General features: G+C 44.7%; 1 protein-coding gene across 1 annotated transcript in view; it reads left to right on the top strand.

The window, feature by feature from the left end:
* Positions 1–17,788, top strand: part of AK9 (adenylate kinase 9) — a gene marked incomplete at both ends in the record, with an annotated part of 106,867 nt that extends 89,079 nt beyond the window's left edge. Inside the window, 9 exons of the mRNA XM_080938205.1 lie at positions 2,420–2,621; positions 4,351–4,497; positions 4,613–4,833; positions 11,696–11,892; positions 12,799–12,980; positions 13,635–13,733; positions 14,997–15,099; positions 16,674–16,788; positions 17,586–17,788. Coding sequence (XP_080794331.1) covers positions 2,420–2,621; positions 4,351–4,497; positions 4,613–4,833; positions 11,696–11,892; positions 12,799–12,980; positions 13,635–13,733; positions 14,997–15,099; positions 16,674–16,788; positions 17,586–17,788 — 1,469 coding nt within the window. The remainder of the gene's footprint in view (positions 1–2,419; positions 2,622–4,350; positions 4,498–4,612; positions 4,834–11,695; positions 11,893–12,798; positions 12,981–13,634; positions 13,734–14,996; positions 15,100–16,673; positions 16,789–17,585) is intronic.
* Between the last annotated feature and the right edge of the window lie 929 nt (positions 17,789–18,717).

Raw genomic sequence — 18,717 nt, 5'->3', positions numbered from 1 at the left:
CCAGGGAATGGCACTATTAGAAGGTGCGGCCTTGTTGGAATAGGTATGTCACTGTGGGTGTGTGTTTTAACACCCTTATCTTAACTGCCTGGAAGTCAGTATTCTGCTAGCAACCTTTAGATAAAGATGTAGAACTCTCAGCTCCTCCTGCTTTGGTCATGGTGTCTGTTCACAGCAGTAAAACCCTAAGTCAACCGTTTTACATGCAAATATTAATTGCAAAGAGTCACTGGTCTGGTTCAAAGCCTCTGACTTCTGCAGCACTGCCATCCTGCAGTGCAGGAAGGATTCTCAGCAGGACTCCTCTCAGATGTCCTGTTGCTACCCAAGGTGTCATGGAGACCTTGCAGCTTTGGAACTGCAGGACCAGCTCCTTCACGCCCTCCAGAAGTTCATAGATGAGGAGGATGTTGGAGTGGGCCCAGCTCAGAGCCCTGGATCTGGGCCTGGGTGGTGGCTGAATTGTTCAGACTGCCAGATCTCCCACACTCACAGCACCAGGGCCCGCTCTCCAGCCCAGCCAGACAAAGTGTAGGTCAACTATCTAGAATGCTGCAGCCTATGAGGGGCAAGGCCAGTTCTACACAGCCCTAAGCCATAGACATGGCCCCAGGCAGCAGCCCAGAGCAGGGACATTCCCATGACCTTTGATGGTAACATGGGCCACAGACATTGACTCAGACATGGCCTCGGCAGCAGCTCGGGCCAGGACTTCACCGTGGCCTCAGGTGCAGCGCAGGCCCGGACTTCACTGTGGCCTCGGGTGCAGCGCAGGCTGCTTACATCCGACCATTCCTCTCCACCCTGAGCCTCCAGCTCCACCTCACTTGGCAGTGCACACACTGTCCTGCTCCCTTCCTCATCTCTCCACCACACACTTATCACAGTGGTGCCTCTGGGTGCCTTCCCTGTGCCTTTCCTCTTGGTCCTTTTATTGAATTTCTTTTTCATATCCTTCATGGTCTTCCTTAATCCAGCTACTTATTTGTGTCCTTTTAAAATCTATTAATTTTTAAAAATCATTCTTTTACATTGCTTGTCCTGGGATCCATGGAGTCGGCTCAATGGCTAAAGTGCATTCCCTGCATAAGTAGGACTTGAGGTCAAGTGGAAACCCATATAAACCATTGGCTATGGAAGTGCACATTTCATAATCCCAGCTCTAGGGAGGCTGAGAGACAGACCGTTCCCCTAGTCCAGCTAGCCTGCCCACTTGAAAAGGTCAAGGTCAGTGAAAGATCCTGTCCAAGAAGATATGTGTGTGCGCGCACATGCACACATGTGCACACACACAACAAAGTAATAAATAAACGTAACTTATAATGTTTAAGTTTCTTTTTCTAATTTTTAAATCTCTTAATACGGCAAAGGAGTCAGATTCTAAGTGTTCTCAAGATAATTGCATTTCCCAAGCACAGCAGGATGTTCTCGCTTGAAATAAAATTCCATCTCTGGGGCTAAAGAAGATAACAAGCTGTCTTCTCTGCTCCCTTGACATGCAAAGTGATTTTTAACATCACGCCTAACTTTGAAAGCTCATTTAGCCAGATTAGGCAGATCTGGTTCCAGAGTTTGTAGGAAAAGCAGTGTTCAGGCCCTGGGGTTTTATCTGACCTTTGGGAACAGTCAGGAGAACCCCTCTCGGTCTGGCCTCTGCTGATCTATTCTACCAGCAGGCCTTGGCTCCCCACAGCTGTAAAGTCAGAATTCCATCTTCATGCCACCCAAATAGGTCCACAGGGGAAGAAAATCTGTCTCCTAAGCTACAAACCACTATCAGTGTGTAAAGTGGGGAGCTAGAGAGATGGCTCGGCAGGGAAGGGCACTGGTTGCTCTTCTGGAGGACATGGGTTCGATTCCTAGCACCCATGGTGAAGCTTTCAGTTGTCCATAACTCCAATTCCAGGGGATCTGAACTACTTGTCTGCGCTTTACAGGTAGTGCACACGTGTGGTACACATGGGTGAAATAAAATAAAAACAAAATGTAAAGTATGTCGTTTAGAACATTTCCTAGAGGGTTGACAGAGACGCATGTGTCTGGGATTTGCTATCCTGGCTGCAGCCTGGAATCCACAGGTGGATTGGGGATCGGTGTGAGCAATCAAGTAGCATTGTCTTCAGCTGCCTGTCAAATGCCAAGTCCACACAGGATGGCTACAATGTTTCCCCAACTCGCTACTTCTCACAGAAGGAACGTGTTGCTTCAGCCCTGGCTCTAAGGTTTCAAAAAGAGAAGAGAACCCAGCTGGTTCCTTAAGCAGACCCTAAAGTTGCAGACCTGAAGCAGTGCTGACAACCTCATGGCTCTCTGGGACATGAAGATGAACTTGTCACTGGCACCGCGAGCCCGAATCTGATGGTAAGGTTCGCTGACAAACCCGCACAGTGAAATCGGCTCCCTGCTGTTGTTTTTCCAGTTGCCCAAAAGCTTGCAAGCGTTTATGGCTTAAGACGTTTGTCAGTGGGAGACGCGTTGCGTGGAATACTATGCAATCACCCAGATACGGAGCTGTCACTGATGATAAAGTGGCATCTCCACAAAGGGATGACAGTGCCGGATGAGCTGGCCATTCAAGCTTTGGATACTTCTCTGATGGAAAGTGTGTGCAACACCATAGGGTAAGTGGGTGGGACTGGGAGGGGGAGGGGATTAACTGTCAAGATACTCGGGGTTATTTTTGAAGATTTGGAGGTGGGCTTGGGGGGAGTGCTGTGGAGGGGAAGCGCACAGTCTACTTCTCAGACTGAGCACTTACGTGGAAACGTGATCTTTTCCTGTCAAGATTCATGATTTGAATTCATGGCTGATTAGCCCACAGCCCTCTCCGAAGCAACTCCTGCCCAGCCCACAGACAGGGCCACCAACCAACTCCCTTACCCCAGTAGTCCTTACTGTTCCGTCAGGTGATGGAGGAGAAACCCTCCTCAGCTCCGAGATGACCTGGTCCCAGGGTCACGGTTCCTCTTAGGCGCTGTACGGGGAGCAGTGCCCCTCCTATAATGCCGTATCCGCACAGGAGCATGCGTACTTTCATCCTCAGCTCAGCGCCCTCTGCTTTACCCTTTCACTTGTCCATTACAGCCACTGGTCACACCCCAGCCAACCCTGGGGCTCTCTGGTGCTGAGTCCGGGTCTTAGACTCCCCTTAGTCGAGATGTTGCGCAGTTAGACCCTTTTGGCTCTTCTTTTCTGGTGTGTTTGAGCCCAGTCATTGAACGGTTTCTCTCATTTCAGGGACCCAGTGAGCGTGAGGTGACAACCTTATGGAGAGGAAGGGATATGTCCTCACTGAGTCACTTCTCCTCTGGTTATCAGTTTTCCCTATGAGGACAACTCGGGTTGGGCCATGGGTTGATTTCATCTTAACTCCCGCAGGGAGACGACTTGTACACCCTGGTGTCCTTCCCCAGTCCCGAGAGCCACCCAGTGATCCTCCCCGTGTATAGAAGTAGCCACTCTCTGTTGAAAAGGACAAAGCTGTCATTCTTTTTGCAGACTTTTCACAGTGGGGTGGCTGAGTTATTACCTCTGCTGAGAGACTTCTCTGTAACGCCTGCACTTCACTGGAGGGCGCTGGCACGTGCACCGTCACTCAAAACTTACAGACCTTTACTGGTGGCCGTCAGACACCGGGCCAGCTTGCTGCCTTGTTTATGGGGCCACTTGAAGAATTTCTGGGGAAACAACTTTTTTTTTTCAGTTTGATAGACAACCTTGCTCTCTGAGACTGTTGGGTTGTTGATTTTCACACCTTCTGCTTACCCAACAAAGTCTCCATTCTCCTACAATGAGAATTATCTCTTCCCAGAACGCTCATGACTATTTATAAATCACACAGTACAAGGCGTGCCCTGTTCTCTTTGTTTCTCATGCCTGCTCCCTAACCTTTCCAACAACTCTAAGGGGTAAATAGAACTTTCTCCTAGTTTACTAAAAACCGAGGCATGGAGCTTTTACGCCAGGTTTCACATCTAGGTCGGCCCACATTCATTCTGTTGTTAGTGCTTATATCAAAAACATCAAGGACACAAGGTGTGACCCTCCCATTCCACCAAAACGTGGCTGTGTGGCCCGGAGCACACACGTGTACGAATGCGTCTCTCCTCCATCCACTTTCACCGCTGTACCCACTGTGAGGTCTAGGGATGACTAAGGGTTACGATGTAAAGATAAAGAAGAAAAAGTACACACACAAAAACAAGAAGAAAAAAAAAAAAAAAAAAACCTACCAAAACAGCACCATAAGGGAAAGCCACAGAGCACTTAAGGCAGATTTGCTCTGAAAGACATAAGGGAATGGTGAGAGAAAGGGACTATGGGATTTTTGCTTCTCTGTTTGTCTGTTAGTGTGGTCATAGATGGTTACCCCGTCACCCCACACCAGATGGCTCTCTTGGAAAAGAGGTCAATCATTCCCATGGTCATCTTTGAGCTGGATGTGCCGTCCAAGGAGATTTTCAAAAGGCTGCTCTTGGAGAAGAGGAGTGAGCAAAGGTACCATTCACGGGGGGGGGGGGGGCATGGGGACGGGGGGGGGGGAACCTGACCATCTCTCCAGGGGCCATGTACACCTGCAACAGCTTTCCCACCCTTCCTGTCTCCTCCTTAGCATGCCCTATCCGCTGCACAACAGCACACATATCGTAGCCTATAAGAACGCAAAGTACCGTAAGAACGTCGCTGAGATCAGGCAGTTTTATCAAAAACAGCACCAGAACTGGCACGTGATTGACGGATTTCACAGCAAATGGTGGGTGTGGAACAAGGTCCTCAAAGACATCCAGCAGATGAATAAGTACATACAGACATATATGGAAAAAATAAAGGAAGGTAAGATGTGTGTGTGTGTACAGTCATGTGCACGTGTGTGCATTTACACTCATGTGTGTGTGTACAGCTGTGTGCACGTGTGTGTGCATTCCTGTGCTTGTTCGTACAAGTGCATATGTGTGCATGTGTGTGTACACAGTCATGTGCACGTGTGCTCATGTGTATGTACAGTCATGTGCACGAGTGTGTTCATTTGTGTGCATGTGCATGTATAAATACGAGTGTGTGTGTATGTGTGTGTATGTGTATGTGTTCAAGATAAGTCCAAAGGCCAGAGAACAACCTCAGAGCAACCTCAGATGTCTCTTCTTACACGCTGCTTTTTTCTTTTTTGACAGAGACTTGCTATGTAGCCTTGGCTGTCCCAGAAACTCTGTCTGCCTCCGCCTCCCAAATGATAGGAAAAATACTTTTTGAATGAAACAAAGTGTGAATGTCTTGCCTTGTCCTTGCTTGCATAAGTTATTAAATTGAATTTTTGCTTTGGTGATTAGTACTTTAAATATACAATACTAACTGAACCTTGGTAGGTCCCCAAAATTCCTATCTGGAAACTTACCCTCCATTTAAACACTGCAACAGTCTAGGAGGCCCCGGGGCATTTGCAACATAAGCAGGCCCTGCGGTCATCACTTGTCTGAAGGAGTGTCCTTTATTATGAGAAGGCTACGGGGAGCTCAGCTCACTTGTCCCTTCTATGTGAGAAAGTGCCAGCCGTCCAGCCGTCGGGGTGAGGGGGAGAGGGACAGTCCAGTCAGATACTAAACCCACTGACACTTGGATCTTGCACTTCCTCATCTCCACAACTATCTCTCAACACATTTGCATTGTGAGTCCACTACCCAGCCTGAGCTCTTGGCTGCACAGCCCAAGCAGAGCAGGGTGTGACTATTTGTCATAGTCAGTGGCAGCTTATTTCTTTAGTTCTGCATTTCACTTCTTTGTTTCCATGGACACATCATTATTGCCCTTTTCCTGGCCAGTGCAGACAGACCGAACCCAAGGCCTTGCATGTGCTAGGTGCACAACTCCACCAACGCACTGCACACCCAGCCTTCGGTGCCCACCTCTATGGAACAGTGGGGTGAGTCGGTGCGTGTGCACAATGGCTAACGGTCAAGAACAGTAGTGCTTCTATTTCAATAGCTGGATTATTTAACTGACCACGATGCCCTCCAGAGCCTCCAGTTTTACTCCCCATAATGATGGTATGTCATTCTTATTTAAGACTGAACAAAATTCATTGTGTATCGGTTACATCTCCTTTATCCACTCATCCACTAATGGATACTTAGGTTGATTCTACGTGTTAGATGTAGAATTTAAAATGTGAGTGCCTACATCTTTTGATATGCTTAATCTATTTCTTTTGTGTTCATACTATGGATTGGAGGTAGCCATATCAAATAATGGGTCTAAGTTTTGGTCATTTGAAGAACCTTTATACTGTTGTCTGTGGTGGCTGAGTAACCCTCCGCATGCATCCTAGCCAGCGTTTATGATTTCTCTCTCTATTTTACTATCGGAGTCCTGGGAATGAGATGGTGCCTCCCTATGGTTTTGATTTGCATTTTTCTGATAACTAATGGGGCTGAGAAATTTTTGTAGGTTTGTTGACTGTCCCTTGTGAGTAAATATCTGTTTATGTCTCTATTTAATGCTTTTCTCGTCACTGTGACCAAATATTTGACAAGAACGAACTTAAGAGATGAAGAATTTACTTGGCTTCCAGTTTGAGGGGATACAGTCCCTCAAGGCAGACCGTGGTGAGCCGATCAAAGCTGCAGTAGTTGCTGGAAACTCTGCAGAAAGGGATGGGAGTGGAAATGAGCACATTCATAAACAAGGCCACAGCACCAGCGACCCACTTGCTGTAGCTGGGTCTCACCTCCCAAAGCTTCCATAACCTTCCCCAAACAGCACCAACAGGTAGGGACCAAGTGCTCATCATGCACAGGAGCCTGTGGGGACATTTCAGACTCAATCATGATATCATCGGTTGGTTAGTTGTTAACCATAAGGCCATTGGTCAGTTGGTTGTTTTGTTTGTTTTGTGCTGTTGAATTGCTCGTGTATTCTTTATATGTGCTGGTGTTAAACCCATTGTCAAAGGCCTTTTCCTGCACTGTAGTGTCTTCTTGCTGGTTGGTGACTTTTGCTGTGCAGCAGTATCTTCATTTTAATCAGTGAATCCCTTTATCAAATTTGCTTTTCTTGCCTGTACTTTTGGGGTCTGACTTTAAAAAAAAAAATGTTACCTAGACATGTTGAAGTTTTTCATGTTTCCATATCTTTCTCTCCTTCCTTCATCATCCATCTGTCTATCTGTCCATCCATCATCCATCCATCCATCCATCCATCCATCCATCCATTTCCTTTTCCTTTCTCCCACACTTTCTCTCTCTCCCTCTCCCCTTTTCCCTGCTTCCTCTCATTCTTCTTGATGCCCTTCTTCTCCTCCACCCTCCCCATTTCTTTCTGTGTCAAAGTCTGGCTCTATGTTTCAGGCCTTGCAACTCAGAGAAACTATTGGCTCAACCTTTCAAGTGTCAGGATCATAAGCATAAACTTCCTGTAGTTTTAGGTCCTCAACACATTTTGAGCTTTTTAGTATTTTGGTTTTGTTGTTCTTGTGTAGGGCTGTTGCTATTGCTGTTTGTTTTGTTGTTGTTGTTTTGTAGATTGGATACCGGGCTTTTAGAATGTTGAGCTAGAATAGATAGCATTGAGCCGTATGCTATGTTATTTGTTTCTTGTTGCTATGGCACCTACCTGAGAAAAACAGTATAAGGAGGCAATCTTAGGTGGGCACACTCTCAAAGGTCTGAGTCCATCCTGTCTATTGGGATTGTTTCTTGACTGTGGTGGTTGTTTCGTGGCTGTGGCAGTTTTTCGTGACTGTGGTAGTTGTCTCGTGACTGTGTTAAGGCACTGCCTCACTGTGGGGAAGATGTGGAAGAGGAAGCTTTGTCATTGTGTTGCCTCCAGGAAGTGGAGAGGAAGGACGGGGCTAGTGAGTGAAGTACAACCTTCAGTCGTGCCCCAGTGACCTACTTCTTCATTCGAGTTGTCACTACCCCCAAGATAATGTCAACACCTGGAGACCAAGCCTTCAGTATACATGAGGAACATTTTGTATTCAGATCATAGCATTCCGTGTCCTTGGCTCCCAAAGGCTCTTAGCTGTCTCACAATGCAAAATTCATTTAGTCTGTCTCCCAGAGTCTCCATTGTTCCAAAGTCCAAATTCTGAGTCTTCTCTGAACCAAAGGGCAAACCTTTCTCATCCAACCAAAAGGAAGCTTACATGTGCTGAGACATGACAGCACTGGGTAAATTCCCATTCTAAACAGAAGAAAGGGGCAGGAGCCCAACAAGACATTGTTGGACCAAATGGTACAGCCATAGCTCCATGTCCAACATCTGAGACTTACAGTGTTTTCATCAAGGTGAAAACCAGGGTTGAGCAGCCCCACCCCACCCCCAAAGCTAGCTACGAATGGTCCTCATGGCCTCTCACCCCACCCCCAAAGCTAGCTACGAATGGTCCTTGTAGCCTCTGACCTAGGCTGGCTCCATTCACTCTCTTCAGCTTTCCTCAGCAGACCTTCCATGTTCTTGGCATTCCTAACATCCTTGCATCTCCACTGTGTCTTAGACTCCACCAACACAGCTTTGTGCACCACCATTTCAAGAGTCACCTGGGGAGATACTGACTTGTCACACACTGATAGACCTCCCAGCCCTCTTGTAAAATCTCAGTGGGAGCTTGTATGACCCTATAATTCTCTCCTTAGTCATACCTGGAATGGCTGATACCACCAAGATCATTAGTTGTTTATTTGCTGGCTTTTCGAGACAGATTTGCAGTGTCTCTCAGACTGGCCTCAAACCCTGGCTTCCTGAACATCAGGTTACTAGTTTACATCACTACACCCAACAGGCAGCCTCATTTTCTAAGTGAACCAGCTTTCAGGAAGGCAAGAGAAAGCGAGAGCCAGCCACACAGAAGTCCTGGCCTTTGGAATTGGTTTAACTCCCTAGGGATACTGTGAAAAAGTGCCCAAAGGGAGTGGATTAAGTGACAATAATGTATTATGTCACAATTCCAGAGACAAGAAGTTCAAAATCAAGGTGCTGGCAGTGTCATGCTGTCTCTGAGGACATTATGAAAGGACCTGCTACTTACCTTCTCTTTCTTTCCTGCAGAGCCAGCAATCATTGGCTAATAAAGTCACATAACAACCCTTTGTCACTGAGTGGCATTCCTTTTGTCTTTCTGTCACAAGTCATACTCCTCAGTCTCTTTGTCCATCTGACTTTGTTCTCAAGGTTACATTCAAATGTGCTATGAATACTTCTGTGTCTCTTTTAAGAAGACACAGTTGAGCCTAGAAAACTAGTCCTGTGGCATAGATCACATTTGTTTGTTTGTTTGTTTGTTTGTTTGTTTTTCCAGACAGGATCCCATTTTGTAGCCCTGGCTGGTCTTGAACACAGAGAGGTCCACCTGACTCTGCCTCTAGTTCTCTGGGACTAAAGACATGTGCTTTGGATATATCCTTTTTCATTAGAAACGAATACTCACAGTGGGACAGATGTGTAAGGTATGAAAATCACAAGGCACAGTACCAGAGATGGGGCAGACAGCCCAGCATGTGTCCTTCAGTGATGCTCATGGTACAATGACACAGTGAACCAGCCATACTTAGGTTCAATCAGTGACGATAGCAACATAATCAGATGTATGTTCAAAGTAACAGAGTTATTAGGAAAATCAGGCCTCAGGAGTTTTATACAGAAAGTATCAGCATTGCTTTTCACTTCAGGCAAGTTACAACCCTCCAGAAAACTCTGAACTGTGAAAATACAAAAATGTTAGTAAACTCCATCCAGTTGCCACTCCACACTTTTTCAGAGTAGACCAGGACCTAATGGAGCGGTCACAGTTTATGGCTGGTATCCATTTTTGTGACACTCACAATGGAGTCAAGGCATCTACTCAGCTCTGTTGATTCAGTTGAGTCACAGGTTTTTCCACTTGGACACACTTGAATTCCAGCAGTGTGCAGCCTCAGAACCATTCTGGGAATGCTGCTGTGGCCTCACTGGCCATTGCTTGCTTTTAGAAGGCCAGTAAGATGGCAGCCAATAAGACAGTGTTTCCCAATGCCCGTCCCATTGCTGGGCTGCTGGCATCTTAGGGTTTCATTGCTGGGAAGAGATACCATGACCAAGACAACTCTTACAAAGGCAAACATTTAACTGGGGCTGGCTTACAGTTTCAGAGGTTCAGTCCATTATCATCATGGTGTCAAACATGGCCAAGTATAGGTAGACATGGTGCTAGAGGAGCCGAGAGTTTACACCTTAATCCAAAGACAGCCAGTCAGAGACTCTGTCTTCTGCAGATAATCGGGAAGGGGAGTCTCTTCTTCACTAAATGGAGCCTGAATACTAGGAGACCTTAAAGCCCACCTACACAGTGACACACTTCCTCTAACAAGACCACACCTATTCCAACAAGGTCATACCTCATAATAGTGCCACTTCCTATGGGCCAAGCACCTTCAAACCACCAGAGCAAATTAATATTAGAATTGTATAGAACATAAATATGTGTGCATATGTGCATGCACATGTGTGTGTTCATGTGTGTGTTCATGTGTGTATGTACTACACGTTTGTGCATGTGTTACATATGCAGATGCCCATTCATACAGATGTGTGTATGTATATGTAACTGCTGTATGTACATAAAATATACATGCATACATAACTATTATTTGTTACATGTTTATAGTTAATGATACCTTAAAACTAGAACAAAAATAGTCAACCAAGATAAAGTATTTAAGTAAACCACGTATACACAGAAGTTAATGGTCATATGTTTATAGTTTATATATTTGTGTAGTAGAATATCATGCATATACTCAGAGGAAGTGGGTATCTGGGCATGGTAGAGCACTCCTGTAATTCCAACACCCAGAGAGCTGAAGCATGAGGACACCACAGATAAACATCAGAGTATGTCTCCTTGAACAGAAAAACAAGCCAAAATTAACATATCTAACGAAAGATGCTGAAAACAACAAATAACTGAGAAGTTGTAAAATAATGTTTACATGTAATGGCATAAGTACACTGTCTTCGTTAGGGTCCCATCGCCATGAAGAGATACCATGACCAAAACAACTCTTACAAAGGACATTTAATCAGGGTTGGCTTACAGTTCAGTTTATTTTCAAGGCAGAGGCAGAGCAGCTTTCAGGCAGGCATGGCACTAGAGGAGCCGAGAGTTCTGCATCTTCATCCAACTGCAGCCAAGAGAAAAACTGACTCTTCCAAACTGGGCTGAACTTCAAAGCCCACTCTGACTGTCGCACACTTCCTCCAACAAGGCTACAGCTCCTAGCAGAACTACTCCCTCTTGGCCAAGCATATTCAAACCACTACAAACACTATATGCAAAAGACATGTATACATGCAAATGTATAGAGAAAAAAAAGACTAAAAGGGGTACAAACCCAACAGTGAGTGCCTTTCACAGTGAGTAGTAGGCTAGAGGCAGCAGGCATGAAGAATAACTTTTGTCTTGTTTGCTTCCTAGTTTGTTTTAAAACAGGCTCTCACTATGTAGCCCAGGTTGGCTTAAAACTTGAAGCAATCCTTCTGCCTCAGACTCTAGAACATTGTAGACCTCCACCACCACATGCATTTATAGTAACTTTTTTTTTACTCTATCGTTTAGGATTTTAATGTACAGCATTAATATAGTGGTGTCTAACCAAAATTATTTTAATGCTTAATATCATATTTCCTGTGAAAAATATAGTAATACCTAATATATTAATAACAGGAAAAGCTGCATGCATTGACAAATTATGCATCACACCTGAGGAGCTGATTTCACGCCTGGGAGAGTTTAAACAGTTCTGCCCTGTCAGCCTAGCAGAATCCTATGAATTGATTGATTGCTCTGTTACAAGCAGCTTGGAATTTGCAGCAGAGTTCAGGGGACACTATTATAAAATGAGTTCCCAGGAAAAGCTAAACGTAAGTCTGTTTCTCATGTAAATATTCATTAAGTGGGGGAAAAAAAAGACTTGTCTTGAGCTTCATCAAATGAAAAAAAAAAAAAACAGGCACCCTTGGGAATGTTCAGAGAATCAGGACCAAGAACCCCACCATTGGAGCCTGTGACTCAGGGGTCAGTTTGAAACTCAAAGCATAGCCCTGAGACTACTCGTCCCCCGGGCATATTTAGAAGGCCTTGGTCAGTGGTGGACACCATGTTTGGAGGAGTTGTCACACTGTCCTGTTCAGGGGATAATGAAAATAGGAAATACCATACATGTTGAGTAAAGAAACAGGTTTCAGAACCCATGGATATGGAGAACAGGCTACTTGGCACTCATGGATTTAACAATCTAAGCATGTACTGATCCCAATATTTTGATGCCTGTGACTTGGTAATAAATATATAATGGTTTGTAACTGAAGACAGTAATAAAAACTAATCTGAATACTTTATTTCCCTCCAAAGAATGAGAAGTTTGATTTTTTTTTTACTGAAGCAGGGTGCTTATTCCTTCCTGCTTATAGCACAATCCCAGAACGTTCTAGCAGAAGTCATGGTGGACACCCTGTGCCTTTGCACTTTGCAGAGCAACTATGGAGAACCCACAGAGTGCAGAGACAGGATGGCAGGTGTCTAAAGACCTCCAGTCCTTGTCGTAGAGTGTGAACTAAAAGTATATTATTGAGTAAGAGGAGACCTTTAATTGCCTGGGATCACTGTCCTGCAGAACTTCTTATGGGAGAAAAAGCTGCAGTAACTTCTTGGATGCCTCGAAAGGCCACTAGAACAGGAAAGGAGCTGGGAAACCCATGGTGATGGCTTCCTTGGTGTGGTGTTGCTGTTTTAAATGCTTTCCGCTGCTGTACCTCTTTTCTTAATAGAAATTTCTGAAGGACCCAGAGTTGTACGTGCCTCCCTTGGCACCTCATCCACTCCCACCGGATGACATGCTTCCCAAAAGGCTGACGGTGTCAGAGCTGAAGAGTCGTTTCCCTAAGTGTGCTGAGCTCCAGGGCTACTGCCCGGTGACTTACCAGGATGGAAAACAAAGGCAGGTCCTCGTGTGTGTGTGTGTGTGTGTGTGTGTGTGTGTGTGTGTGTGTGCGTGCACGTGTGTGTAAGCTAGAGAGCTTAGGCTGGATGTGCTCCCTCAGCCAGCGAGCCCCAGAGGTACATTTCTCTCCATCTTGAATTGCACCGTTTAACTTTTCTATTTCGTCATGGAAACCAGCTCTTCCCAATGTACCCTGAACATCTGCAGAGCGTGCTGGTTTAGGAAAGTCACCTTTTAAGAATATATAATTCTGATTTTCAAATATTGTTTTTGGTTATTATTTTACACGACAAAGAAGCTCTTCCCTTTGAGAACTTTCTTAGTTTACATCACCCGGAAAAAGAACTAGAGCGCCATGTGCTCATAGGAGCCCAGGAGAGAGCATCTGATACCCTGGAACAGGTAGTTAAGAGCCACCCGCCATGGCGCTAGGATCTCCCGCTCCAGCCCCTGCAAGGGCAGCCCTGCTCCTAACCTCTGAGCCATCCCTCCAGCCCAGACAGGATCATCATGTTCACGCTCGGGAAAACGTTCCTTTCCTCCTTGAACTGCACATGTAGAGAAATGAAACGTTCTTGACATGCAGCACTACATATTAATTACCCAACACATACTAATCTCACAGTGGTTTTGTTGTGTTTTCTCTTGTTTTTGATCTTTCAGATATGAAGCCCTAGTGCCTGGTGACATTCAATATGCTGTAGAGTACCGTGATCGCATATTTATTTGTGAGAGTGAAGAAAAACTCCAGAAATTCTTAAGGTGAGATTATTCACCAAATTATAAATATGTTTATTATCTTTCATGTCCCATGTATCATGCTTGGAACTATGGGAGGAGGAGAAGGGAAGTCACACACACACACACACACACACACATTCAGTTTTCCCCCAAGAAGCCAGAAACCAAAACCCCTTAAATTGTGTGATTTTAACTAGGTTTGTGCTGAGCTAGTCATTTCTAGAGGGGCTTGGGGCTGAAGAAACTTAATTGTAAAAACATTAGATATGTTAGTTGCTGGGAGAGATGTAGGGTTGAAAGTAAGAAGGTGACTTCACTATCTATGTTGGTTTTCTTTGTTGCTTTCTAGTTTGTTTGGGTTTGGGTTTGGTTTTCAATGGGATTGAATGGTCGGTCGGTTGTTGGTTGGTTGGATGGATGGATGAATGGTCGATTCGTTGGTTGGTTGGTTGGTTGGTTGGTTGGTTGGTTGGTTGTTGAAACCAGGTCTCATTCCATAGCCAGGCTGGCCAGGAATGGCCTGGAACTACATAGCACAGGTTAGCCTGTTTTTGCCTCCTGAGATCTGAGTTTGCAGGTCAGCACATCCAGCTACTTTTCTTTTAATGTGGGAATTGTGAGAATGTTGAAATGCAGTAGAATGGGAAGGATCTAAAAAAGAAGGACGTGCCAAGACTTGAGAGGTGGAAAGAGAGAAACACAGCTGTAGTAAGAGACCCATAAGAGAGTACAGCACGTTTTCAGAGGATGGGGGTGGGGAGACTGCTCTTAGACAGGAGGTACTGCTGGGAAGAGGATCCTGAGTCTGGCTCTGCTCCTGATCAGCAGCTGTTGGAGGAAGCTCCATTCTGGTGTCATTTACCCTGAGCACAGGTATCTTTGGGATGAAGGCACCACTTTGATAATTCAAATTTTGTAATAAACGTAAAAGGTTTTATATAGTTGCTGTGAAAGTTATGACATCTGAAATAGGTGATCAGGGCTGGGGCCCCAGACCTAGGCACGGTGGTCACTCATTCCCAGGACTCAGGACAGAAGCAGAATCAGGAGTTCAAAGTTGCTCTAAGTAACAGAGTTGGCTACATGTGTGAAATTGAAAAGCAAAAGAAACACCTTATGGAACCCCTAGTCTTCCCTCATATAATTTTCTCCAGGAGATAAAGCAAGCAGGAAGCTTCACCTCATACTTGTGTGTACGGCCAGGATGAGTGTGTGCAAGCGTGTGTCTTGTGTCTGTAAGGATGAGTGTGTATGGCATGTGTCTAACAAGCTTTGTATTCTTAGGCGGCCAATGCAATACTGGGACCAGCAGCTTCCACGCAAACTTCCCCCGCTAAAGGAATCCATCCACCTCACCAGTCTGCCTTTGCCTGGGTACCTGGAACAGGTTCTGTTGTACAGCTTTCTATGATCCATGTTACAAGAACTAAGGGTGTCTTCTAACAGTAACTTCCACTTTTGACACAGTGGGGTTCCGGCAAAGCGTCCTGATTTTAAGATTTATTTATGTTATTTATATGAATACACTGTGATTTCTTCAGACACACCAGAAGAGGGCATCAGATCCCATTACAGATGGTTATGAGCCACCATGTAGTTGCTGGGAATTGAACTCAGGACCTCTGGAAGAGTAGTCAGAGCTCTTAACCACTGAGCCATCTGTCTTTCTGGTTTTGAGTTGTAAACCACTCTTCATTTATAGGTGGCTATTAACACAAAATCTGTGATCACCTGTGTCTAACTCCTGGAGCCTTCGAGCTATTTATATGCACATTGGATGTGGTTTGTTTTTTTTTTTTTTTAATTTTAGTGTTATTGGGGCTTTTGGTTTGCTTGGGATTTTTAAATTTTAGTGTTGTTGGGGTTTCTTGTTTTTTTTTGTTTTTGTTTTTTGCTTTTAATTATTTGAAATGTTGTCTTGGCCTCTCAAAGGTTAAATTGCTCTGCAAAAGACTTAAGTCACAGTATAGGATAGGTGAGATACAAAATCCATATTTTATACCAACTCCACATTAAACTGTCTGTGCAAATCACATTTTATTCATCCAGATATAATTTTTTAAAGGTAGTAAAATTTGTTACTAGTCAAAAAGTATTTCAAAGTTGTTTAATTTTTAAATTATTGTGTGTGTGTGTGTGTGTGTGTGTGTGTGTGTGTGTGTTGCTCCGTGTGCATGTGCATACACTTGGTGTGCACTGGAAGGGGACATGTGTCATGGCATGTTTGTGGAGGTCAGATGACAACTTTGCAGAGTTGGTTCTTTCCTTCCAACTTCATGTGGGTTTCTAGGATCAAACCTTCACCCCCTGACCATCTCTCTAGCCTTCTAAGGAAGGCATTGGGTATTTTTTTTCCTGTAAAATAAATATGGAAAACTAAGTTTTACACCTTTGTCACAACTTCTTAAGCACTTTACTGTCAGTTTCCCTATAAAGTTAGCCTTCAGTGACACATCTGAGCTACATAGCAAGAATGCCTCCAAAAAAATCTGAAAGAAAACCAAAAAGGAGAGATGGAGACAAGGCTGCCCTTCCATGGGCTCTCTGCCAACATGCCAAGGAAGACCCGGCATGAAGGAGTGTGCTCTCTAGAAGGCCCTGTCACCTTCAGGGAACTGGGCCACAGTGAGGCTGTCATCTCTAGGATTCTTTGTCATGTGGCCAAGAACACAGAGTAGGAGGCAGGCTATCTGTGCTAACCACACAAACAGAGATGAGCCAAGGCAACCCCTTCTTTCTTCATTAAGTTCAAGGCACGCAGCCACCACCAGCCGGATTATGTCTATTCATAGTTTATTTCTTCAGATGTAGTGTGTTTCTTTCCTGTTGACCAGATGGTTGTCTAATCAACTCCTTCTCAGGAAGGCTATTTGATGAAGAGAAAAAGGCTTTTATCTGTCTGCATTGAAAATGAACTTGACCTCAGATCTACACTGACTTAAATCCTCTCTCACCTTGCAGGGCACAGCCACTTCCCTGATCAAGGCACTGAATGCGGCAGGAAACCTGAAACCCAAGCTCCCCTTCCTCAGCGTGAGGAGGTCCGTGCTCCTTTATGTAGCATTTCACCTCAAAGGTACGCCTTCTGAAGTGACCCATTCAGAAAAGCTGGGCACCTGCTGTGCTGTATGCAGTAGACAGGGTTGTTAAACTGGGTTCATTATATGCTTGCATGGGAGGGGCAAATGAAATGCAGGGTAAACACCTATAGGAAAATATCAAAACTGAAATCCCCGGTTTTTAAATCAAGGACTATGAACTGGACCTGTAAAAGCCCAGCTATGCAGGAGGCTGAGGAGAAGGATTACAAATCAAAACCTGCCTGGGCTATGAGGTCAACTGGGCTAGCCTGGGCTATGGAGTCAGCTCTAGTACAGCCCAGGCAACTTAGTAAGACTCTGTCTCAAAAACAAAATTTTAAATCAGTCATAGTGGTGCACACCTTTCATTCTAATGCTTGGGAGGCAGACACAGGCAGATCTCTGTGAGTTCAAGGGCAACCTAGTCTATACAGCAAGTCCCAGTCTGGCCAGAGCTACACAGTGAGACAAATGCAGAATTCTAGGAATGTAGTTCAGTGGTAGAGAACTTGCCTAGCACATGTGAAGCCCTAGGTTCAATCTCTAACACCAAAAAATTAATAATCTAATAGATAAAACCAGGGTAATAAATAATATAACAGTACTCAAAAGTCTATGCCATAGAGAAAAATGAACCCAGAAAATTATGATCTAAGATAGACAACCCTCTAACCTATGTGGGATGGAACCATCTTCTTAGCTGGGTGTGGTCTAGTTACACATGAAGTTCTCTGTTGAATGGTTTTCTAACCACCTATCAGAAAACATTCACAACTCTGTGACTTTTCTACAGCATTTAATCCCAAGGGTTCTGAATATTCAAGAAAAAAATATAAGAAGAAGATGGAACAGTTTGTGGAAAGATGTGAACTCATAACATACCTCAGTTCCAAGATGACCCGGAAGTACAAGGAGCCTCAGTTCAGAGCCATCGACTTTGATCATAAGCTACAGACTTTTTTGTCCCTGAAACACATAGACCCAGTTACTGGGTAGCTTGCTTAGGTTACAGCAACCCAAATCCCAGAAGTCTCCAAGGGAGAGAGGGAATTGGAAGAGGCAGAACTTAAACCCTGCATTTTCTGACGTCTATTTTCCTCCTGCCTGATATTGGATGTGGATGTGAATACTGGGCCTCAGATGGACTCAAAGGCCTAACCAGGATGGGTCATCCTCTGAGTATTCATACAGCTTTCATGTTCATTCCTTTCCTCCTGGATTTGATGTCCCCACAAAATAGACATTCCATCTGAGATATTAAAATATGTACTGAATCTATTTTCTTTTGTTTGTTTTTCTTTTCTTTTTCGGGGAGGCCAGGTTGAGATGGGATCTCTCTGAACATCCTGGCGCTCACGAGGTAGACCAGGATGGCCTCAAACTCAGAGCTCCACCTGCCTCTGCCTCCCTAGTGTGAGATTCAATGTGTGTGCCACACCTAGCCCTGCAGAGACTTGTGTGCCAAGGTGTGGGGGGCTACCCAAGGGGCCTCCTCCCTCTCAGAGGAGAAGAGAGGGAGGGCTGTGGAGGGGGGTCCAGGGTGGAGGCATCGATAGAGATGCAAAGTCAATTAAAAAAAAGAAAAAAATGTGCAACTATGCCTGTCCTTGTATTTTCTTTTCTCTCTTCCTTCCTCCCTTTCCTCTTCCTCCCTTTCTTTCACACTTTCAGTAGAGAACCAGTCTCTGTTAAAGAAAATTACCCATTAAACATTAGAAAGCTTCAAGATACAAAAGTAATAGAAATCTTGGTTATACTTTTTACATAAGAAATTATACATTTTCTGAACATAAAGACACTATCATTTTCCCAACGAAATAACTGAAATCTGTAACAACTGACAGGTTGCCCCCCTTCTTAACTCTCCACTGATGTATACTTAATGTATAGTTCTATACTCTCCACTGATGTATATTTAATGTATA

The sequence above is a fragment of the Micromys minutus genome (genome assembly GCF_963924665.1).
Source record: "Micromys minutus genome assembly, chromosome: 25".
Taxonomy (NCBI): Eukaryota; Metazoa; Chordata; class Mammalia; order Rodentia; family Muridae; genus Micromys; species Micromys minutus.
The sequence above is the reverse complement of the archived record's forward strand: the minus strand, read 5'-3'. Positions and strand labels throughout refer to the sequence as shown.